This window comes from Candoia aspera, chromosome 6 (genome assembly GCF_035149785.1).
Source record: "Candoia aspera isolate rCanAsp1 chromosome 6, rCanAsp1.hap2, whole genome shotgun sequence".
In the NCBI taxonomy this organism is placed as follows: domain Eukaryota; kingdom Metazoa; phylum Chordata; class Lepidosauria; order Squamata; family Boidae; genus Candoia; species Candoia aspera.
Genome location: NC_086158.1, coordinates 8,763,693 through 8,788,581, shown reverse-complemented (window position 1 = coordinate 8,788,581; position 24,889 = coordinate 8,763,693). Strand labels below are relative to the sequence as shown.

The window sequence follows — 24,889 nt, the reverse complement described above, 5'->3', positions numbered from 1 at the left end:
GTGTTTCTCTAAGAATAGCCTTTCTGTTAGGCAATATTGCTGTGCAGCACACTGCCATCCTATCCCACAGGATGGTATAGAACCAAATTCTGTGGATAGCATTGAGTAAGTGTTCTGCTGCAAGTGCATGTAAGTTCTCTAGATAGAACAGAAGGGGTGACCTCTTGTCCTTAGCTTCCAGAAGCAAAATACCCTAGGCCTATTTGAAATCAGCTGGAAAAGCAACCCTTCTAGGCATGGTCCTTTTAAGGCATTCCTGTCTTGTTTTGCTGGCATCTTTTTCCTAGAGAGAGAAGAGGAGGACACAAGAAGAGCAGCTATCCTTCACTTAGGCTAGTCAATTTGGAGGACATAGTCAAGCTGGCAAGAAGATGGCGGGGAATGACCAAGTTTGCTGGAGTTCTTGATTTTAAGAGAAACTGAAGCTGAATGGAGAAGGAATCAGTGGATTTTTGCCACCATAAATTAACATGGCTTTCCTCCTACAACATCGGAGGCCCAGTGTAGTTGAAGAGGCAGCTTGGACTTCCAAGCAGCAAATTTTAATAGACTCAGCAATGATAAGTAGGATCCCATGGTAGCAGAAGCTAATGGGAAAAGGAACTCGGTATAGTTGGAAGGTTCTAAAAAGGAAATGCTAAAAGTGTAAGTGCCATCAATTCCAAAGTGGAAAAATGGAATGCACCAGGAAAAGCCAATACGGCTGCATGAAAACCTTAGTGAATCTGAAAACCAAAGGACAGGCATAAGACATGGAAAGAGAGGTGGGTCACCAAGGAAAAAATATATATATATAGTTTTCTGGAGATACAGACATGGTGTTCGAAAGGTGGAAACTCAGAATGTGATGAGGATGGCAAGGGATGCTAAGAAACACAAAATGTTCAAGATACAAGGAAGATAAATGAATTAATATACCAAATATTAATAGGTAACCACAAAGAAGATTGCTCTGCTTGGCTAAGTCCTGTCTGAGAAACTATGTGTTCTTTCAGGCAGCTGAAGAATAGGATGAAGGGACAAAATTGAAGCCTATTTACTTTGAATGAATTTAAATCTCCTGGGCCAGATGAATTGCATCTCAGCACACTGTAGTAACTAATTAATGATCTGATTGAGGCTTTACTTGTGAGAAATCCTGGAGAAGAGATAAAGTGAAGACAATTGGAGGAAAACATACATTGTTCCTGCCTTCAAAATGGGGAGACAAGGAGGATTCAGTGAACTACACAGCAGTTAATCTTTACCTAGTAAGATTCTGGAGCAGAGCAAAAAGAGATTGATATATAAATATCCTGAAAAACAAGATGACAATTACCAGTGTGGATTTTTTGAGAACTAATCTTGTTAGTCTAACCTTATCTCATGTTTTTTGATCTGGTAACTTCCTTAGTAAATTGTGGGAATGTAATGGACATAATATATCTTGATTTCAGTGAAGCATTTGACAAAATACACTGTATTACTCTGATTAGTTAAGTTAGTTAAGGCTGGGCTAGATGGGATGACAGTATGTAGATATACATATACTGAAAATCAACAATTCCTCATTAAACAGGAAGGAAATATATTATAGGTTCATAGTTCTGAACCTTGTACTCTTTACCATTTGTATTGATATGATAACTTGAATAAAGAGTAGAAGTGTTATTGATAAAGAGTAAAGCTGACACCATTTTCTGCAAGCCATTCATTTGTAAGCAATAGGAGTCTGTTCTAAGAAAGCTTTCTTTAGCAGAACAGGTGCTACCAGAAATTGGGCTGGAATACTAAACAAGTAGAAGCTAAAACCACAAGAAGGAAAAAAAACACAATATATATGAACCTATTAGAATATATCTACTAACAGCAGAGTAACTATTAGGACCTATCAGCTTTCTGAGTGTAGTATTCTTGTAATCAACTATTTTGCTAGTCTTAATAAGCCACAAGAAGTCTATACAGGTAAGCCTTGTTTAGCAACTGCCTCATTTAGTGACTGTTTGCAGTTACGAGCGACGAAGTAACTCTGTGACCAATCCTTGCATTTATGACCTTTGCAGGTCTGTAAAGCAAAGGAAAGCACAGTCGCAATGAAAGTTGCTTCTTGTTGGTATTGATCTCCACTTTGTTCAATTATCCATTTCAAAGAATGCATATTAGATTTGCAGATGACACCAACTTGGCGAAGAAAGTTGATACCTAATGCCTTTAAAGGCAGAAACAATTTAAAAAGAATGTGAGTTTCCCTGGGGCCAGTCTACCACCTTAACCAGTCACCACACCTATCGTCTGGTATGAAGCAATTCATTCTGAATTTCCTCACCAGTCAGCTTCCTTGGGTGAAGCCAAGTTATAATGTTATGAGATGAAGGAAGTTACTCTCTAGTCACTTTCTCCATGTCATGTGCAATTTTATATAACCCTCTCATGTCTTCCTCCTTACTCATTTCTCTTCCTCTGTAAGATAAAAGACTTTATGTCTTTTAACTTTCTCAGAGGAAGTTTGCTGCAGCCTCTGGACTTCATTGAACGTCTTTTTGAAAACTTGTTCTACCCTTTCCAAGAGTTAATCCAACCATACCACAGAGGCATGCCCTTTTCATGGCACCACCGTGTTGGACAATATTCCTGCACTGACCGGGGTTAGATGTTCTGCAACCTTACATTCCATACTGCTGTGATTCAGACTATCCATCACAAATCCAAAATACTATTTCTGGTCAGTTGTGTGAAAAGAAGCTATGGTCTTGGAGCAAATTTTAGTTGGGAACAGTTGGAGGATATCTTTTCTGTGACAGGTTATCTTTTAGCCTTCACCAACCTCATTACTACATGAATGACTCTAAGCACTTTGGAAATCCCTAGTAATATTTTAAATCTCTTTGTTTTAACTTACTTTCTACATCTTAATACTGATTTTTTTTACCATGGGTTCTTAGGAAGAATCTTGATAACTACAACTTGATGAGCTTGTTGGAAATTCTTAGAGGTGGCTATACAATTTTGAAGGAGAAGGGAGTAACTGAAACATAACAGTAGCTTAATCATGGAACCCTTGTAAGTCCATGTTGATGCTTGCTACATGATAAATGTGTACAGAAATGATAGAAGGAATTGCCTCTTTGTTCCCCTTTGTCCTTGTAATGATGGAAGTGGCCCTGTGGAGCAGAACGCACAAAGTATAGTTGACGTTCTTCTTGTCGTCTTTGGGTGAGTGGATGGGGACAGAATGGCATCTGCAAGTGTTTTGTGGATGTCCCAGAGGGTGTGGCCAATCTAGAAGCACCCATTTATTAGGCATACATTGGTGAGGTTGTTTCCTGCTGCTCCCTTACACCAAATATTACTTTCATCTTTGTCTATTTTTTTCCTGGGCAAGTAGGTAAACTTTTAAACAAAATATTATGCTGGGGATGCTTGAGTTATTCGTGTAAATACAAATTGAAGCTAGATATCTTGCAATGTGTCATTCATTTATTATAATTAAAAGAACATATAAAAGAAAACATTAAATCAGGTGGAACAGGGAATCTAGCTGATGTGAAAAGTACCTTATGGATTCCGTATTGGCTACTCATGGAGTAAATTAAAGAGAATTTATTAGATGCTCTGGGTTCTCAACTTGCATCAGAGGCTAGAACTGGGATTAATATATCTTTACGTAGCCATGAATTTTTTTGCATTACTTTGTCTTTTGGTCACAATTTACTATAATTAACAGTATGCCAAAGTTCATACTGTTTCATAGATGGCAGAGAATGGTTCTTATACATCAGTGATGACAAGCCACAGAAAATCGATTTCTGCATTTCTTAGTAGGGAATCCTTATCTCTGTGATGTATTTGGCTTAAAAATGGAAAACTTAATCTCTTCTACTATAATCTCCTCTTGTTCTTCTACTAACTGCTCTTCTGGAAAGGAAAAGAAACCAGCTTTCTTGAACAATAGGATACTGCCCATTTTAAATGCCAGTAAATTCATTTATTGCCTGTAACACAAATACTGGTCAAGAGCACCCTTTTGATACATATAGTAACTTCTGTACCTTGAGAAGATGGGAGGTAGTGGACTTCTGGGGAAGAAATGAACTGAAGACAGCTCTGCTAAAAACAGCCAATAACCGCGGCAGAATGAAGAGTCGATGAGTAGACCGGCTCTTCGAAATTCCTCTCTGGAAAAGAAGAGGACTTGAGATTGCCAACAAGTGCTCCAGACAGTTGCTTTTCACTGGGAGACAGCAAGATGGCGGTCCCCAGTGGGTTTAGAACTCTAGGAAACAAGGGAAAGCCATCTTCGCTCAAACTGTGGTTGGCATCTTTATGGACACTGGGTTTGCAAACTTCCTTTTCTGATCACTTTCAGAAATTGCTTGTTAACTGCTTTTCAGCCACTAGGAACCTTGGGATCAACAAGTTCTATAGCACTGGGTGAGTTTCCTTCAATCCTTAGCGAAAGAAGTTTTAAATACAAGTTTAAGGACTTTTTTTTTTTAATAATCAACAAAAGGGTGATTAGAACTTTGATTCTGGAAAGTTACAAATCGACTAATGGTCCAGATGGATTCGAAATAAGATTTTGGAATTAATTATAAGAATCTTTCCCATGGGAAAATGCTTTTGTTTTGAATTATTTTTAAAAAAATATGATAGGATGGGTCTTTGCAGGTTAGACACTAGAGGGAACTAAAGATTACAATTAAAGGAGAAGAACACTTAAATTTGACTTATTAATACAGAATGGAGCAAAATATTTTAACATTGGATGTACTGAAGGATATTTTCGAACAATGGACCCAGAAGTTAATTTTAAGAGTGTCTGCCTCTGTAGATAGACTGTGTTTAAAAGATGTTATGGAAGAGGAACAAGTTTTACCGGACAAGCCTAAGACTGGTCTGAAAGTGGATTTAAAAATAACAGGCTATAAGAATGATATGGAAGAAGATGCTACACTTGACATACAAAAGAAACCGGATGTCTTGATAATTAAAAGGGATATACAAATAACAAACCAAGACACTGAGCTGAATAATTTTCCTACATTAGATTTACAAAAGAGGCTTGTTAAAGCTTTGAAGAATCTTGTGAGAAGGGGCAAAGAATTGATGAAAAGTTCTAGGACATTATTTGAAGGGACTAAAGATCAAGATTGTTAAAAGTAAAAGGAAGGAATATAAAGTTGGTTTATTTGATCAGGGTTAAAATAGAAAAGTTGTTATCTCTGGCAACCCTTAATGGACTTTTGCTGATCAAGATTGAAATGACAAGGTTTTAAGGATTGGTTTATAGATAAGAGATGGGATATGGGAAGAAGAGATTATTTGTTGTATTTAGGAGAAAGTGTTAAGTTACTATAGTTGTTTATACTTGTGATAAAGAGGGAAGTCATTCCTTTATATATTTCTTTTCTTTTTCTTTACTATATTCTTATTGTTTATTTTTTCCTATTTTATTTTACGCACCTTCTTTTTTAATCTTTAATTTTTTTTAGTTTGTATTAGTTTTTTATTGTTGAGACTAATTTTTAATAAAATTAGTATTAAAAAAAGATAAGAGGTAGCTAAATTTAAGACTAAGATGGAGTGTAATGAACTTACTCTCAATTACTATCTGATTTTGGTATCTGTTCTTACCATCAGAAAATGAGACAAGAGGGATAATGGAGGTTGTTCCAAATTTATATTTTTGTAATTGAGAGACTATAGAGACTATAGACACTAGAGACTGGGTCATTAAACAGGTCTTATGGGTTGGTTGAATAAAGTCAACTTGGTACGCTGTATGTGCTATTGTTACTACTAGATGTGTTAGCCTTTCCTATTTGATGTCCCACCAGCAGCCCTGAACTTCAGCAAGGAGGTTCTCAGCTGTCTGACTGACCAAGACTATGGCAGATGAAGTACAGATGTGGCCAAAAGTATTGGTACCCCTCTACTTTTTCCCTAAAGAATTTGTGGTGAAATAAGTTGACAATGACTCAAAGTAAATGGCATCCACCATCCTTTATAGTCCATAGAACTGACCCTTTGTTTTTAATGAATGCTTATGCTCTATGGACTATGGAATAAAGAATGGTGGATGCCATTTCCTCGGCTCAGTGTCAACTTATTTCACGGGCAATTTGAAAAAAATACTTTTGGCTGTGCCTGCATACCAAGAAAGCAAAGGCTGACATGCCTAATCTGTAGCTAATTCACACAAGTACTTGGACAATTCTGTGCCATCACTGGGTTTTTACCTGCATGATCCAAGCAAATGGCTGCTAATGATACAAATATACAATCATGGTTTAAAATTAATTAGTCCTTTCCTGGGCACCTCAGAAACAGCAGCAGAACCTTTTGGATTCCTAGGGATACTACAGTGGACTGATAGGAAGGAGATGGGTACAACATCCTTGTTGAAACTGCACGGCTGAATTTCTTCTGGACAATTGTTTGGCAGTTAAATTCTAACTCTAGTTGCTATTAAAGGAACAGTCAGTGGAATCTCATGGGATCATTGGCTAAATGTTTTAGTTACAAACTAGAGAAGCAGAAGTTTTATGCAATGAACAGTAACTTATATTCTAGGCCAGTATTTCCCAGTATGTACTCCAGGTATGTTAGAAGACTGTCCTGTTATAGCCAGTTGGCATGGTTATACCTGCTAGTTTGAGGATGATGGGAGTAGAAATCCAGCTCCACTGGAGGTACCAGATTTAGAGCAAGGCTTCCCAGAAAATTACAGGTGATACATTTATTTGTAATTTTGGGGAATCCAGTTTTTTAGATTAATCTGACTGTGTTCAGTGTGTTCTCAAGTTGATTTTATAACCATAGTTCAAGATGGCATCTAGAAAATGAAACAAATCGGTGGGTTGCAGGTACCTACCAAATGCCAAAGAAGTATCCTGACTTTGAATAGCTAAAGAAAAAATAAGGCAGATGGGGGTGTACTCTACGTAGGCTCAGTTTGAGGCCTGCTTAATGGCAAGACTACTTACTCCACATGCAGTCTCCCTACCCAAGATAGGTCTGTAGAAAAGGTTGACAAGAGGGAACTCAGGTGAGCCTTCTGTCCAGCTACTCCCCTCCCACCAGGTATAAGATCTCACTCCTAACATTTAGGAAACTTATGAAAATCTAGATCTTCCAAAGGGCGTTGGGAACTGAAATGTCAGTAGTGGGAAATAGTGGAGTTGGATGATTGGATCCTGAAGATTTATGGTGCTATGTGTTTGACAATAATGTATTATTAGGATTATGTATTATTAGGATTAATTGTCTTTGTGTATTGACATGATTATTCTGTTCTATTTCTATTATTGGTCTTGGATGTTTAGAGTCATAATGACTGGAGTAGCATAGAAGCATTTGAAAATAAATAAACATAATCTTTCAGTTTGATCAGGGTATTACAATAATTAGTTTTTTTCCTGTGATGACCACATGTTTAATGGCTCGAACAGAATTAAATTAGGATAGATTGTTCAAGGCTTAACACAACACTAAAAGGTTAAATGGGCTTCCTTAAATAAGCTCATTTATACATCACACTAAGCAGTGCTTTATTTTAAAGTCAGTTAAAGCCAAGTCAGTGTTGCAGATATTATTAGTCACGACTTGCTTGGGCAATTCCTGGTTTCTTTTTCCTCTTTTTAAAGCAGATTGGATTTTTTTTTAATGTCAGCTTCAGAGACTAGTAGAAAAGGAGGGAGAGCAGTTCTAGATACTGAAGAAAAAAGGATTTTTTGAATCTCACAAGGGATTGGCTGATAATGCATGCATGTTTCTCCCTTTTTCTCCTGCCCTGAAAGCAGTGAAGACCTTTCTGGATGATGTATCTGAAGTGATGGGGATGGTATATCTTCTGTAAGCCATATATGGATATGAAGAGAAAGACAATTTAATTACATATAGTCTGGGGAAGAGCTAAAAGGGCACTATCAATTGGTAATTAATGTTATCAGTCTTCAGTGTTATCAGGTATCTAGACTTTTGTATATCTTATCTTTATACTTCATTTCCTGCATTGTTAACCTACACAGGATATTGTTTGGAAATGATAGAAAATATTCAGTCTGTAAAAATACTGGTAGAGATAGAGTTTCTCAAGTATTTCTAGTCTTTCTTCATAGTGGTTAATTAAATAGATGGTTGAATAGATTGATTTATTTTATGGTTGTACTCTCCCATGTTCATTCTCCCCCCCCCACACACACACACACTTTTATGCATATGCATCACTCAGAGTGGCCAGTGATAATTAAAATCACAACAAAATTAAAATAATCATCTTTATGAACCACTGGGATAAAAAATGTACACTAGAAATCAGTTCAATAGATTGAATGAAATAATACAACTTTATGTCAGCAATCTCTAGCATTTTCCTTGCTGAGCTGCTTCATTCATTTGATATGTATTGTGTAATTTTTTGTAGACAAAATAGTAAGAGTTTGACTTGTGCTGCAAAATGTGCTGATTTCAGTTGTGCTAAACTGCTTGTGCAGCTCGTTTTATGTCGCTCATGACAAGCTTCAAACCTGGGCTGTGTTGGTCTGTGCTAGGATTAGCAACTTGGACAATCCATTGAAATAAAGCCACTTTCCCTTCAGCTTGTTCTAGAGGGTTCTTTGTTTTAGCATGAAAACCTCAAGATTCCCTTTCAGAACAGCATTTACCTTGTATGGTGCCCAGTTGTAGTTTTTAAAAAAAAATTATATGTCCTCTGCTTTTTACTGTAAAACTGAATTTATGTTTTATGAAATAATAAATAAAATGGCATTTTATTTATATTTATGTCATGTTTTCACTTTCAAACACAAGCTTACATTGCAGCAATTTCCTGTTTTGCTAGAGAGCAACAGTGATGCTACAAATGGCAAAACAGCAATAAAATTACTGTGTTTAAAAAGGCTTGGTCAGCTAGGATGATGAGTCTTCTGGCTTTGCTGGGTTAGTTTCCACATAAGGATCAAATGTAAAAGTTTCTCCCATTTGTAAACCACATTTAAAATTTGAACAATAAGGATTCATTTGTATTATGGACAATAGCAAGCATAAAAATGGCACACGCTTTTCAATCCTGCAATTGGCTTTGTTAAACTGAACTGTGGTCAGCCTTTGTGCAGCCTGAAAAGATGGTGATTTCCACATCAACCCCATCCTCCAGAGTAACTTATATTGACAGTCAATGATGGCTTCCTTTCCTCATCCAGCTTGTAATACTCCAAACTCCTTTTGGGAGAGAGGAGGAATGGTTACAATTCTGTGTTCTGTGTTTTTCTGACAGTATATTTAAAATCGCTGTTTTTGTTTTGTATTGACATACAAGGGGTACAGCCTCCCATCACCCTATATGTGTGGACTGTGGATGCAATGGACTATTTCAACTGAGTGCTGTAAATGAGGGCATTATTATTATTATTTTATCCCCTGGAGTCATTACTAACAAGGTTTGCATGAAGAACCGGTTTTTGGTGATTCCAAAGGTCTATTTTGAATTGGCTAGCTCTTTGGCTTTACACGTGACTTCCTTAAATGAAATTTAAGGAAGTCACGTGTAAAGACTTAGAGAAGCATCCATACAACGATTTAAGCTCGGTTAGTGTTAACCTTAGTTTATTTCCTGGCATAGCATATTGTACAAACCTAGCTTGATCAGTTATTTATGGTTTAACGTATTGTGTGGAGCCAGAAAATGGGTGACTTCTGAAGCCAGATCACGGATGTTGTGTGAATGGTCTCTGGGTATAAGTGTAGGTCCCTGTCCAGTGATTCTCAATGCTTCTCAGGCTAAATAAAAGACACAAATTAATCGGAGCTCAAGGAATAAAGTGGGCTTCTAATTAGGTCAAACCAATAATAAATGAAGGTCAGGCTTTTGGCAGGAGGATAGTGTGGTTGGATCAAAACCAAAACAAAAGTTGGAAACTGAAGTGTGCTCTGTGCAGAGCTTAGGATGTGGTGGATGAAGAAAAGGCCTCATTGGGAGTCCCCGAAATTTCCCCTGGGGGGTGGTTTTTCCATGAATTTTGATTCCCCCACAAACGGCTCCTTTTTGCAGAAAGTAGCGATGACTGAGAAGCGAAGCCAAGGGGGAAAAACGCCCTCCTATCACTACTGGCAACCGCTCCCAACCCAATGATCTCCAGATGTGTGGGACTTCAACGCCCTTCATCCTCAGCCAGCACAGGAAGTTGCGCCGGCTGAAGGCCACCCCATATGGAAGGCCCGGTCTTGGAAAGGGCCGCAGATCCCTCGCCGCCCCACCAACTTCTCTTCCTCTCGCTTTGCCCTTGTGGGTCTCCCAACTTGAAGGGGGCCCCGAGAGGAATCAGGGCGCCATTGTCTTTCTCCAGCTTAAAGCGATGTGGGCTGGCCTCTTCTGCTAGCAATGGGAGGCCCGGAATGAGGCCCCATTGATTGTGGAAGGTGTTCTTGTTTATTCAGGAGGTGGCCCCTGCCAGAGCCTGGGGTCCCAGGAGGGACAGGAGACCACCAGGAGACCTCAGGGTGAGACTCAAAGGCTTGTTTCCTCACCAGCAATTTATGAGGTCTTCCAGCATCCTCTGAGCATGGCTGTGCCCACGTAATAGTGATCGCCTCAGCTACGGATGCCAGAAAAAGGCAGCAGGAAGCCACTTGTATGTTCCTGCTGAGAAAACCGACACGGAGGCCTCATTTCCCCTTCAGGCTGCCCCCAAAGGTGAAACCAGGTCTTAGGAGGGACCGTGAAGCCAATGATGGCTGAAATAGGCCACAAAAGAGTGGCTGAGAGGCGTTTTTTTCCTGTGGGAAACCAAATCAAGAGAACCTTCGACTTTAAAAAGGGAAATCCGACCAAGAATTTAATTCCAACAGAAAACCATTCTCAGGTGACCATTCCATGCACAGCATTATGCTGTTGCCTAGAAACTTGGGCACCCCCATGTCCCAAATTGGGGCTCTCTTAGATACAGGGTTCATGTTTTGATTTGGCCTGGCGCTTCCACAACGGGGTGATTGAAGCTCTGCCCTCTGCAGCACGTAAAAAAGGGACGGAACTTCGATCACCCCATGGCAGCTGCCATCTTGACTTTTTTAACCACTCCCTGCAGATGCTCCTGTTTTCAGTATTTACTTAAGTGTGTGTGTGTGCTTATTGTATTTTAAACAAGCACTTCCAGCTTGAAGTTCATTTGGGTTTTGTTGAGAAAATGGATAGGAAAAATCATACAATATCATCAGCCTGGGCTGTAAGTATGTATGTATATTTATTTATTTGGTTGGTTATGTAGCCACCCATCTCACCTAAGTGACTCTGGGCAGTTCCCAAAATTAAAAAGCACAGCAAAATACAGTAATAATAGATAGAGAGGGAGACAGAGATAATAAACCAAATACAAATAGCTTTGGGATCCTTCTGATGTGTTGTTCATCCCCCTGGACTGTCCCCCATTTTTCTACTTTGCCCATGAGTTGTATGATGCTAGCTTACACGTTTTGCAAAATGCATAATTAAAAAGAAAAAAAGCTTTATTTTCTAGGACAGCCTTTCTCAACCTTTTGACCCTGGAGGAACCCTTGAAATATTTTTCAGGCCTCGGGGAACCCCTGCCCATTCAGGCTCAAATATAGGCCAGACATTACAAAATTATGATACTTGTTTCATGTTGCAGGCCTGTATACATGCATTAACAGCTTTCTTAAACTAAACATAAAGAATGAAACTTTCCTCTTTAATGTGAAGTTGCCCGAATTTGAAATAATGTTTTAAATAAATTGTGATCTCCCAGGGAACCCCTAGCGACCTCTTGTGGAACCCTCGGGTGCCACGGGACCCTGGTGGAGAAACCCTGTTCTAGGACCATCTGCCATCCTCTTTTTCTCCTTTTCCCTCAGCACCCCGACCCTGAAGGGGCATTAATTCAGAAGGGGTGAGAAAAAATTACAGGTTTTCTCAGCCAGAGGGTGTGCACAAACTTCTTGCATATGGATGTGTGTACAGACATGTATGCACATATGCTCTCCGGCACGGGGCTCCTTGCCCTCAGGGTTCATGCCCTGCTTTACCCCAGGATTCTCCAGGACTGCAGAAATGGCCTCCCCTAAGGACAGATCTTGTTTGGCTCTGTGAATCTTACTCTTTGGAGATGATGGTCCTTTAAAAATGTAAATCTTTCTTCCCTGCGTCAAATAAGCAAATAAAACTCATTTGCTGATTTATATATTATTTATTCTATAAATGAAATAATAAGTAAAATTTGTTTAATAAATAAATAAATATGATTGTTTTTGTAGCAGCGGGGGGGGGGGGGTTGACAAGGTTTTATATTGTGGATTTTAATTTTGTAAGCTGCCCGGAGTCACTGTGTGTGAGTTGGGTGGCCATATAAATTTGTTTAATAATAAAATAAAATAAAGCCAGGATTTGAACCTGGTCTCCAAAAGGCTCTCAAGGCAGGACCAGCCTTAGGGGAGATATGGCCATCACTGAGAATCCAGAGGCCAGGCTGGGGAAAGTGGATGCCTTTTAATAAAATTTGTTAGCCCAAAAAGCTGCTATCAGATTCCTCCTGAGTTCTGGCTACTGTAAACTAACACAGCTCTTCTCTTACAATGTCCACCTTCTTGCAGAGGCTCCCCCCCACCTACCTTCTGGAACTGGACTGGACTGTTTTGCTTATCTGATTTCTCCCAAGGAATTGCAGGCAACTCTCCTGGGACAGGATTTCTAAGCCTGTGAGAAAAGAGGCAGCCAGTCCAAGCTATACAGTCTGCAAACATTAGACATCCAGGGCATGCACCAGTCAGCATTTGGGCATTTCTGCTATAGAGCAGCATAATTATGAGTGAGCAACGTGTTGCTGGTGGTGCAAGGAGAGATCAGCAATGTAGTATTGGTATATAACCAACTCTGTGCCATAGATGTTAATGCTGTTGCGCTCATGTGGCTGAGCAGGCTCTCCTATTATCACTGTTAAGTTATAAGATTCATTTGCTGGCCTATGAGTAGAGGTGGTGGAGCATCTTGGAATAGTCTGGATATCTGAAAAACAGCAGAGGCTTCAGATAGTTAGGATTAAGAGTATGTCTGTTTAACTTTTCCTTATCACTGCTTTTCAGTCTACCTGAAATTTAGCAGTAGGTACACTGCTAAACCTGGTTTATAGCTGAGAGAAGTGGAGTGAAATGGTCATACACTGCATGATTTCATTAGAGTTCAGGTCAGAATGACTTGGATGGTTAAATAATTGAATTCCTCAGAGTGTTGTCTCGCCTTCCTTTCTTTCCCTTTGCAATAATGAGGTAACAATGGCTCGCTTTTTCAGGGTTATTGTAGTGTTATTGGCCAGTGGATCTAGAGTGAATACATGATCCAGCTGTTGGACAGGGGCAAGACCAATTCTCAGACTGCTTGAGTCTGTGAATTAATTATCCTTCTCTGATACCAGTATTATACAGAAATTATGACCTATACTAAAGGAAGTATTTTGTTTTTCTTTCTTGTGTTTTGCAGATTATGAAGCTGTAACTATTCACTATTGAGCTGGTATATCATTTGAAGAGGCAACAGGAGAAGTTACCTTTGTATGTTGTCAAAGCCCCCCTATGATCACCAAATTTCTTTGGAAACAAGATGACTTATAAAAGCTAATATATCAGGATTTTATTGAGGTTACTCTCCTGGAACTTAGATGCAGAAGTATGCATCTAAAATGAACACTTTTCCTGAAAGAGAAATTTTGAAGTCTCTCATGAGAACTTACTTAAAAATCCAAATCTTTAATCGGAATCATATATAAAGAAGTGAATCAGAATGTATGTTAATTCTAGAAGAGTTAGAAAATGTCAGTTTGTGCAACTCTTTGCCACTTGTTTTGTTCTGTGCCTCATGTTTTTTTGGGAAGAAATTGATAACAATAGAATTGTGCTCCATGTGAAATCTTACTCGTACAGATACCTCATAAATAGCTATGCTTTTGTGAATGAAAGCCTATCTGTTAGCAGAGACAGTGCAGCGAGCCATCGATACTTGATCAATCACAAGGAGAAATGTCAAGGGCAAGATGTTCTCCTCGTGCTTTTTGTAAAGACTTCACCTGAAAACCATCACAGGAGAGAGGCAATTCGACAAACATGGGGTAATGAAAAGTACGTCCATTACTATCTTAATGCCAACATAAAGGCCTTATTTGTTTTAGGACAACCAAGAAATTTTGCACAGAGAAGTCAAATGCAAATGAGGCTGGAAATGGAAGACAGGATGCATGGCGATCTGATTCAACAAGACTTCGTGGATACTTTCTACAACCTTACCCACAAATTACTGTTGCAGTTCAGCTGGGTGAACAAGTTCTGCCCCCATGCCAAGTTTGTTATGTCAGCCGATGATGACATATTTATCCACATGCCAAATCTTATTGCATACCTCCGAAATCTAGCACAAATTGGGGCTCAGGATGTTTGGATTGGGCGTGTCCATCGTGGAGCACCTCCCGTGAGGGATAAAAAAAGCAAATATTACGTTCCCTATGAAATGTACCCATGGCCTGCTTATCCTGACTACACAGCTGGAGCTGCATATGTTATATCAAGCGATGTAGCAGCTAAAGTATACCTGGCCTCACAGACTCTTAATTCAAGTCTTTATATAGACGATGTTTTCATGGGGCTCTGCGCCAACAAAATGGGAATTGTACCACAGAATCACCTCTTCTTTTCTGGGGAAGGTAAGGCTCCATATCATCCTTGCATTTACAACAAAATGATGACTTCTCATGGACATGTAGAAGACCTTCACTATCTTTGGAAACAGGCTACAGATCTAAAGGTGATAAATGTTTCTTCTGGAGCTTGGGGTGGGATATATTGTAGAATGGTTAATATTATGCTTCTCTGCAGATTTTATTACCAAGATACATATTCCTGTTTAGCTGCATTTTCCTAATACTTGAATGTCAAAATAGATTTACTGAGCCAAAAATCAATGAGAAGGTCAGTTGTTTTCTCCACCACAAATTCAAATGAACACAGAATGAATGAATTAAATAAAAGCTTGCCTACTGATTGTACAGTTGTTTCTCCAAAGATTAATTATAATTATAAAAACCATTTCCCATTATAATAAAGTTTCCCACCAGATGATTTTAAGAATTGGATAGTTCTTAAAGAAAATTAAAATGCACACTTCTCAATCTGTAACTATACAATTACCAAATGGAAATGAATTCTGTCAAACAGGTTAGTTGAAGAAAAATACATTTTCTGATGTAATATTTGTAGGTTACATGGAGAAAGTTAGATCAAAGTACTTGCTGTGACAGTATACTAACAAAATAACATTTTCTTTCCACACACGAATGGAATACTATCACTTCTAAGCACACAATTACATTTTGATCTAATGTTTTTAGAACTGAATTGTTGTATGTGTTTCATTATATGATCACTCAAGATTGAGAAACCTTGATCCTATGCAAATGGTGCTGCTGTTGACATTAAACAAGGTGAATTCTGCAGAGCTGTTGTCTCAATAACAAAAGTTCTTGAGAATAAAGTGCTTCATCTTTTCTGCAACATTTCATAGATCTAACTTGCACACTAAAACATAAACGTCATAAAATTGTGATGGCCACGCCCTAATACTCCAATCTATCTTTGAACAAAGGCCACATTTTAATTGTTCAGTTGATGCTCACTGCAAATCTATCTCCCCAATGATTCACTTATTCTTGAGAAACAAGAGATATTTTTAAGGAATTAACACTGAAGGTACACTCCAAGAACAGATAGGTATGGGCCCTGCAAAAAACTTTTTAAAAATGCATGTATTTAATTCCTGTTTTACTTTATTTTGCAGCATAAAAATATTTAGAAAGGTGTAAACTGTTTACATCCAATCTGTGCTGGTTTCAGAAATAAGCAAAGTTTATTCTCTCAACCAGAGTTTCAGTGACTTTTCCATGTATGATCCTGCAACTAAAAATTCTCCCATTCTGTATTTCTTCACTAGTAACATAACTACATCTTCCATTCACAGAATGGGATGAAAGGGTCATGTTGTCTGTATGCCCCTAGGCATACTTTTCTGTTGAAAAGTTTTGGAGGAACAGCTTTATCCGTTCCTCTCTATTTACTGACTTGTGATGTGGAAAGCAAGGTAAATTTAATGTGGATTTTATTGGGGTGAGTTTTCTATGTTACTCTAACCAGTTTCAAAATAACATAAAGCTAACGACAGCAACGGATCATAGACGTAAAATGCTTGAACATCTTGATTTTGCAATCAAGCAAATGTTTGATTTGCCTGTTTTGTCAGTCAAATTAAATGCTTATGTCTTTGCAGGATTATGAAGCATAAGCTCATACTTGCATATTGTATTAACTCTGAAAAGGCTGTGCATGTTTTTTCGTTTTACAGCAGGTCGGTTATGTTTAAAAAGTATTAGCTAGCTGTTAAGGAATAGAGTTGTATACTGTTTTAGCATAGGGAAGAATGTTTAACCATTTAAAGAGATTATGAAAGCATCCCCCCCACCCCAGGAAAAGGAGCTAGATGGTTTCTTAAGCTTGGGGATCTGAACATTATTTTTAAAATAGTTAAAATGGAAATTCTTAGGGTTACTAGTGTTCCCAATGCAGGGCTGTTAATACTGTTTCTTTCTTTACTTCACAACTAATTGCATCAGCCCGAATGGTCACTTCAGGTACCTGTTGTTGCACAACTGTTTGTTAAAACTAGTTTTTACCTGTTTGGTTTGCAGCTATTTGATTTAAAAAAAAAACCCTAAAAGCAGCAATTATTTATTCTTGACACTTTGTTCTGTACCGTGTTTTGTAAAAAAAATATCTATTTTCAATAAACCTGTGTATTTTGTAAACGTTCTCCTCTGATTTCTCTATAATAACATTTGCTGCTTGTAAAATAGTAGGTTTAGAATACTTTTCCTGTTTTTCATTGAGGTGGCACTTCCAGTAATTGCGAATAAGATTTCTTATCCTGTCTTAGGCAAAATATTTAAACTGTATTCACATGAGATGCTAAATTAAGAACACTGGTTAACAAGCATACACTGTGATTTTACCTCCATTACATGCAACTTTAACTGTGTTTCTTGGCATGTTATTTGAGCCACAAATGATAAATATTTGGTTTCTGGAAATGAGGACTTATACTTGAAAACAGCCTGATTTAAGGCCTGATTTTATCTCAAGAGCCTGAAATATTGATAGCAATTTTGCATTTACTTAGTATTTTACTTCCTTTGTGGCAGTATAAAAAATAAAACCTAACCCTAACCTTAACCCTATTCTCTACAACATGAAAGCCCTTCCACAGTTACTCCAATACTGAAGATAATGCAATTGTTTTAAATACTGTGTGTCTTAAGTAGACTGGCACTCATATGAAACAGATTATAGTTGGAAGGAGTATGCTTTTTCAAAACCACACGTTTTAAAAACTTCTATTTTAAACCTCTCCCTAAACTTTATGCAAAGCCTTAGGCTTGGGGTTTTGGGAAATTGCTCAAAATCGGGAAAAAATAGTAGAAGACTCTTATCTGCCCTTGGAATAAGATCCCCCCAGAGAGCCATTTTGTCATGAGTGAGGATGGCGAGCAGGGGGCTCCCATCCAGACTGTCAAGCGCATGCGTAGCACTGAGGAATTGGGCAGCCATTCAAAGAGACACAGATCGGGACCGCCTTAACCTTTGGGGTTTATATGTCTGGGTTTTTCCCACGCTTCTTCAGTTTGTTAGGATTCCTGTTATGTACAAGCAATAAAACATGAGAGACCAGTTCCTTGTCTCAGCGTGTTTCCTGGCAGTTAGGACACATTTGCTCCTACCCTGATGACGGTCTGGAAATCTTTAAAAACTTGGCTGTTCTCCCAGGCCTTGGGGTAGGGTGTTTGTGGAGCCTGGCTGGTAGGTTGTTCGTTTGGTGTTTTATTTATTTTTTTGGCTAAAGGGAGTTGGTTTGGCCAGATACATGGGATTTCCTTTATTTATTATTTTTCCAGCCTTAACCAGTACACCAAACTGGCTTATATATTTTATTACAGAGTAATATCTTTTATTCTTGTTATTTTTGACATAAGCCACCCGGAGTCCTTTTGGAGTTGTGTGGCTGTAAATCTCATAAATAATATAAATCAAGTAATTCTGGAGATTTTCCTCCGGAATCAACATTAAATGTTTCCATACAAAACATGACAAAATGCTAATATTTATCTGTAGGAATAAAGGGGCGCAAAAGAGTGTTTATATGGTAACCCAGCTCTATAATTCAATACTTAATATATTTGGAAAAGAAGATTATGAAGTTACTTTTGGATTACATTATGTCATGAGCACTGATGGTGAGCAGGAGGGGGCCCCTGTCCAGGGTGGAAAATGCATGCGTAGTACTGAGGAATTAAGCAGCCATTCAAAGAGACACAGATCAGACCCGCCTTAGCTTTTGGGGTTTATCTGTCTGGGTTTTCCCACGCTGCTTCAGTTTGTTAGGATTTTCTGTCTTATGTAGCAGTAAATAAACACTAGAGACCTACTCCTCGTCTCAGCGTGGTTTCCTGACTGTTAGGACAATTATACCTGCAGCAAACAGCAATGTAATTTTTACCAGCTCTGCGTCCTCCATTAACCCACAAATGAATACAACAGCATATTTCTAGCCTCTTCTATTTTTGTATTAGTAATTCTATCTAAGCCTACCCTGTAACATAGCTTAGTTGTTATACTTACTTATTTTGCAGTATTCTGTCTTTTTAAAAAGGAAATGATTTGATATGCCGGATAGTCTTGGCAGCATATGAAATATGTTGTGGACAACACAGCATGTTAAATCCCTGAATGTGCATTAGCACTAAAAGTGGGTAATCCAGATATTGCTGGATTCATGTTTCCATCTGATAACATGGTCATGGGTTGTGGCCACTGTATTCACAAATCAGGATGACCACAGATCCTCTTCCATGTATGGTGACAGACAGACACACAAATTCTTCAAGATGTAATTTTTAGATATCTGTAGAATGGCAACTAAACCTTGTGGAAATCAGATTAAGAGCACCTTTTCTAAAAAAAATCAGTTCCTATTACAATAAGGAAGTGATTTACCAATGACTTAAGTTCATGAAACAGGAATTGGACCTAGTATGGGAAGGGAATTGGAATGGGAAAAAGTTATATTAATAACCATAATGATGCAGCAGTTTGCACTTACATCAGAATAACAAATATATTTGCATTTCTATATACATATTGAGAAATGCCACTCTTAACTCTGTTGTGCATAATGTAGATTTCCCCTTAAAAATAAGGGAATTAATTTTAAAGGTTTGCATGCATTTTGGTTTCAGGAAAAAAAAAATCCCCCTCCATAAAGATAAGGATTTAATAAGGATAAACAAGGATTTTTAAGTATGTATTCGTACGTATCTGTAAGAAATATACTGATTTATAAATACATTATAAAGAAATAATTCTGAATTTCCCTGCAATTGATGTCCTTGAGTTCTAACACTCTGGAGAAGAATCTTTTCTCTACATTTCCCAAGCCATGCATCATATCTAGGTGAAAAAGCTCCACATGCTACAGTCATGGGAGATCTGTACTACATCTCCTAAATCATTTTGATTATTCTTTTCTGCATCTTTTTTCACTCCATAATACTCTTTTTTGAGACATGTCCACGCTCTCTTCTATTGCAGGTTCATACAAGGTAGAATTAATCCTCGTTCATCCTTTTACGAACCAAGTGTAAAACAGCATTATCTTCATATGTTGTGCTAGAGACCCAAGGAACTAGCGAGGGATTATATTCAGAAGCTAAGAACCTCCCTTTCCCCAATCCCACCCATTATTATGGTCCTGAAATTGCACACATTTCTGACGCAATGGTAACACCCCACTTCATCAGTGTAACATATGGATCCATTTTTTCTTGAAATAACCAATTTGCTGGGAAAAAAAAATCTCCCTACCTTCTCCTAGTGGAAAGATTTTCTTCACTTTCACTTATTACCAAGACTCTGCTGGAGCCTCCCTGACTCGCTTCATGCATCACTTCAATCTGGATAATAGTTTTGAAAAACACAGGGGGAAAAAAAAAGGGTTCAGATTCAGGGTGCCTTTATCTGCCTATGAGACCCCGCTGAGTCTCCACACATCCTGCCAATTTCTAAATAAACTTCATATAAACTGCCATCAAGTAGATCCTCACATTTTTAAAAACCGAAAATACAAAATCATTATGGCTGAGATTGTAGCCATCGCCTATCAGTTTTGTTTTGACTCTAAAACTGGTGGTTTTACAACCAACTTTACGAATTCTTATTCGGCAGTCAGTCTCAGGTGAAAAATGATGGGGATTCATTTGTGTACAATTAACTTTCAAGTCCAATGATTCTTGAAAAATTTTCTAATATCTGTGGACTTACCTGAGGCTCTCTATTCCAGTATTCACTTCTCTTATTCTGTATGTTTAGCATCTCCTGCTACTTGATTTTATCTGGTGATATCAGAAACTGATCTTAGGATCTTCTATCTAGGGTCAGGCAATCAACCCTTTTATTGGCTGGAGGTTGAGCTTTATTATTATTATTATTATTTACTTCCTTTTGTTTGATCTGTTTCTGAAAGTACAGAAAGCATAGCTGGTGACCAAATCATGCTTCTAAAAGGCAGGCCCATGTCTCTGGATATGTATGTGTGTCGGAGGGTGGAAAATGGGTATATTAAACTATGCAGTAATTTAACCTACCAGTTTAACTTCCACCATGCCTCTGCCAAAAAATTCTGAAACATGGCACCACCAAAACCAGGTGATTTTATGTATTTATTACTTCAATTTTATGTGCAATGTTGGCAGTAAAAACTTGGGGGCAGAATCTAGGAATTGGAAAAATGGGAAGTTGGGTGGATGACATGTGTTCAACCCCCATTTAGTATGAGATCTGATTGAGCAGACCCATTCTGGTTAATTAGCAATCCTCCTTTCGTGCAATGCACTTTTCCTACTTTGACAGATTTCAGCTGCATGTTTCAATCTCAATCCATTCTGGTTTGTTACTGAAATATGCCAAGCCCACCCTCTGATGTCAGAATCCGATGTCAGAAGCACATCTGTTTCAGAGGCACATCTGGGAACTTAAAGGGAAATTCCACTATGAAATCCCTAAAATTCAAGCCTAAGACCAGGAGCTAGACTGAGATTATTACTATGCACTATTTGTGAGCACAGTTGATTTTTCAACAGGTGTTAATTTTTTTTTCATTCAAGGCCCATACGAAAATCCAGGTAGCTACAATGTGAAACTTTGATCCTCCCAGGCCACAAGAGCAAGGAATCTGAATTTTCCAGAGCCCTTCTTCTGATTGCTTTTGAACAAGGAAATAATCAAACCTGGGGAAAAGTGGGGCACAAAACCATTTTTCTAGCCCAGATTTGTTTACATATTAAACAGCTTCAGTACGCAACTTGCAGCCTTTTAAAACAGAATAAAGCCAGTGTTACGCAGGCCTACAGTAGAATTCTATGCAAGTCACTTCCATAAGAAACGCTAATTTAAGTATAACTTTATTTCCAAGTCACTTGGAATTGTGCCTTAATATACTTACACTGTGCCTAGGGTAAAATCTTAGATTGTCATGAGGCATGCTAGGAGAAATTCTGGAAAATAAACAGTTGCTTCTCCTGTAAGTCAGGAAAATCTTTAAAAATGCTTTCATAATGGAACTGAAGGAAGAAAATGTAAGTGGCTTGATGGTTACAAAATACAGGGAAGCGTGACAAGTGTTCACAGGAGGTCAACAAGGTCAAGATGGGAGAGTGACTGTATATCAAAGCCTCTTTGATTATACAGTCACACTCCTAACTTGACTTTGCTGACCCTGGGGTAAGTAAAAAAGGGATGGGACTTTGTCCCGTTGGGTTTGTCATTCTTGACTTTTCTGACCCCCATATATACTCTCCACAAGTGAACTATGGGGATCAGTCATTACAGGTAGTCTGCACTTAACGACCACAATTGAGACTGGAATTTTGGTTGCTAAGTGAAGCAGTCATTGAGCGATTCTGACCTGATTTCATGACCTTTTTTGCAGTGGTCATTAAGTGAATCACTGCAGTCATTAAGTGAACCATGTGGTTGTTAATTGAATTTTTCTAGCCAGAAACCAGCCGGGAAGGTCAAAAATGGCAATCACGTGACCACAGAATGCTGCGACGGTCGTAAATGCGAATTGGTTGCCAAGCATCCAAATCGTGATCACGTGACCGTGGGGACACTGTGACGATCGTAAGTGTGAGCAGCGGTTGTCTTTTTTTAGCACCATCATAAGTCTGAATCATCACTAAACGAATGGTCATTAAGTGAGGACTACCTGTAATAAATTAAGGGGAATAAGTAGGGAAAGGCCTAGACCCAAAATAAAAGGACTAGAGCCATGTAACTGGTCAAAGAAGCAACAGCGTTCTTTCATTAGTCTATGCAAATGCCTATTAAGATGAGAGAATGACACAGAACAGTAAAGATTATTGTTAACAGAAAACAAAGCACTGTTTTGACACACAGGTGAGGGTGAGAAGATGCGTAGAACTTTCAACACACTTTAACAGCCTGTTTTGTAACTGCCTTATAGCTATACACCGTGCAACACCAGATATGGCCCAGTGGGATTTCTCTACTCAAAACTTTATTTGCAAATGTTACAACTTTCTTACCTTAATTCCACCTTTAGCCTTCTTTACACTTTTCTTTTTTGACAAGTCTGCATCAGAGATGGATTTTGGAGGGCTAGGAATTTCTACCGATCTTCTGTTGGTAGCTGGAAAAGAAAACAAAACAAACAGACCTCACAAAATACCAGAAAATGCCACGCTACAGGCACAGCAAGAGTTGACTCTGTATGTCAAAAAGACGGGAACTGGCAGTTCATTGGATTAGGCATCATTTATAGCTTCATTATCAGATGCCCGAAATAAAATTTGTCTAGCTTAATTGTGTTGCGTATACTCTGGAATTTTTTTCCTCCCTCCCGCCTTTTCCTTTACACATTAGCTGCGTTCACGTGACACAAACCATGTTTTAACTGTGTTGCAAGAACCCCACCTGCACAGTTAATTGAGGGTTCAGTGTATCGTACAAATCCAAGAAATTAGGTCACTTGAGGAAGCCATGATCCTGTGCCGAGTGTTATATCTTGGGCTGCTTGTCTTTATTTTGCTAATTTAAAAAACCCTCTCATGTCATTTTTGCAATACTATATGCTGAAGCTGATACTTAACATTGACACTGAGGTTTTCTTTACTTTTAATTCTATCCATACAGAAAAGGAAAACACAGCCAAAACTATATGGGGTACTGAAACCCACCACAGCAGATGTGAACCTATACACGGCTATGTATTGTCTGTGTAACCTCTTTGCTGAATTAACCCACTGTCTATATTTGTACAATAAATTAAACCATAAATAATTCACTCCGTGGGCTGGGTTTACACACCATACTAAGGCACAGAAAACCTAGCCATACGTTACGTTTGCACAAAACTGCATCTACGGTGTTAAAAAACCTGACAGTCATATAAATGTATTAGGAATATATACATACTTGAATAATATTTGCATCAGATAAGTATACACAGAATTGTAATTGTTTACTGTTATAATGACATATTAACACATTCATTTTTTTCTTTCTTGTGTTTCTTTCACGTTTTTGTTGATGCACTTTTTATGTGTTTTTTTCCTTCTCCTTTTTTGGTAATTGAAAAATTAAAAAACAAATTAATAACATGCTGCTTGAAAGACAAAAACTCCAAAATAATGAAAGCTAAGAGTCTCAGCAGCAAAATTCTATGCCCATGGCATGTAGCAGGCAATCTTAAAGGCAGTCTGATTTAGGAATTGCTTTATTTCATAAATCCCAACATTGTTTTTTTTACACTGTTTGCTAAAGCACAGCATGGGGGCCATCAAACATTCCTTAGAAGAGATTTCCATAATTTATAATGCTGGTAAAAAAGGGGTTGGGCTTTGATCACATGTCTCTTGCTGCCATCTTGACTTTTTTGATTCCTTGTGGACCCCCTTGCTGAAAAGCAAACCACATTTTTATTTCTAACACCACCTCCCACCACTGCCCCATCACCAATCAAAAATTAACCAATAAAAACTAAACAGCAAAATAGCCCTCCTGCCATTCTCAACATCAGCTTGCAACCTCTACCACCTGTCAATCTGCTTTATTAAGTAAATAAATTGGTGAACCTTTCTTAAATGCTCCCTAAGATGCGTATAGCTGGAAGGGACGTGTGGGGGAAAAAGGAATCTGGAACTTGGGTCCTGAATCACAAGCAAACAGGATGGAGCAACATGGAGGAAAGGAATGGAAAGGATCCCCTGTCCTATTGGTCATTTGATATGAAGATGATGATGCCAAAATAGGATCTGAGAGCTCCTAACAGAACACCACTTAAGGCCCTGTGGTAGGAGGAAATGTGGGGGAAATGAGAGAGGGAAATGAGAGAGGGCCAAAATATTGCTCAACTGCCAAGTTCTGGATCAAGGTCATGGTCAAAGAGAGGAGAAAGGAAGACCCATCCAGAGACTGTTGCAGTCATCCTGATGACAAACCACCGGCACCAGAAACAATGCATTACCCAGCTATTTCAGGCAATGATCCTTATCCTGCCTATATTAAACAGTCACCCCAACAGGAAGTTGTAGCACTCAGAATAAATGCATCAGATCCAGTCCAACAGATTTATCTGGGAACTGTGGATGGTGCCTCAGATAATCATGACTTGGACAATTTTATCCAACTTGTCAACCTGTTCCAGCCACTGCTGCCCACGGCCAATTCAATCAAGTTGTTTCAGAAGGAACTTCTCCAACTCTCACCCCTGATTTGATCATGAATGCTGAAGAGA

General features: G+C 38.4%; 2 protein-coding genes across 2 annotated transcripts in view; one reads left to right on the top strand and one right to left on the bottom strand.

Moving 5' to 3' along the window:
* Positions 1 to 24,889, bottom strand: part of MCF2L2 (MCF.2 cell line derived transforming sequence-like 2) — a 127,950-nt gene that overhangs the window by 95,654 nt on the left and 7,407 nt on the right. Inside the window, exons 6-7 of the mRNA XM_063306743.1 lie at positions 22,680 to 22,783; positions 19,939 to 20,027 (exon numbers count right to left, since the gene is read on the bottom strand). Of these exons, the coding sequence (XP_063162813.1) occupies positions 19,939 to 20,027; positions 22,680 to 22,783 (193 nt within the window). The remainder of the gene's footprint in view (positions 1 to 19,938; positions 20,028 to 22,679; positions 22,784 to 24,889) is intronic.
* Positions 13,604 to 15,644, top strand: B3GNT5 (UDP-GlcNAc:betaGal beta-1,3-N-acetylglucosaminyltransferase 5). The gene has a single exon (XM_063306395.1). It carries the CDS (start codon positions 13,766 to 13,768, stop codon positions 14,894 to 14,896), a length of 1,131 nt encoding a protein of 376 aa, XP_063162465.1. The 5' UTR covers positions 13,604 to 13,765; the 3' UTR covers positions 14,897 to 15,644.

Bases quoted from the DNA above. Each gene is read 5' to 3' on its own strand.
- B3GNT5 (XM_063306395.1), top strand. From the start codon at position 13,766: ATGTATGTTAATTCTAGAAGAGTTAGAAAATGTCAGTTTGTGCAACTC.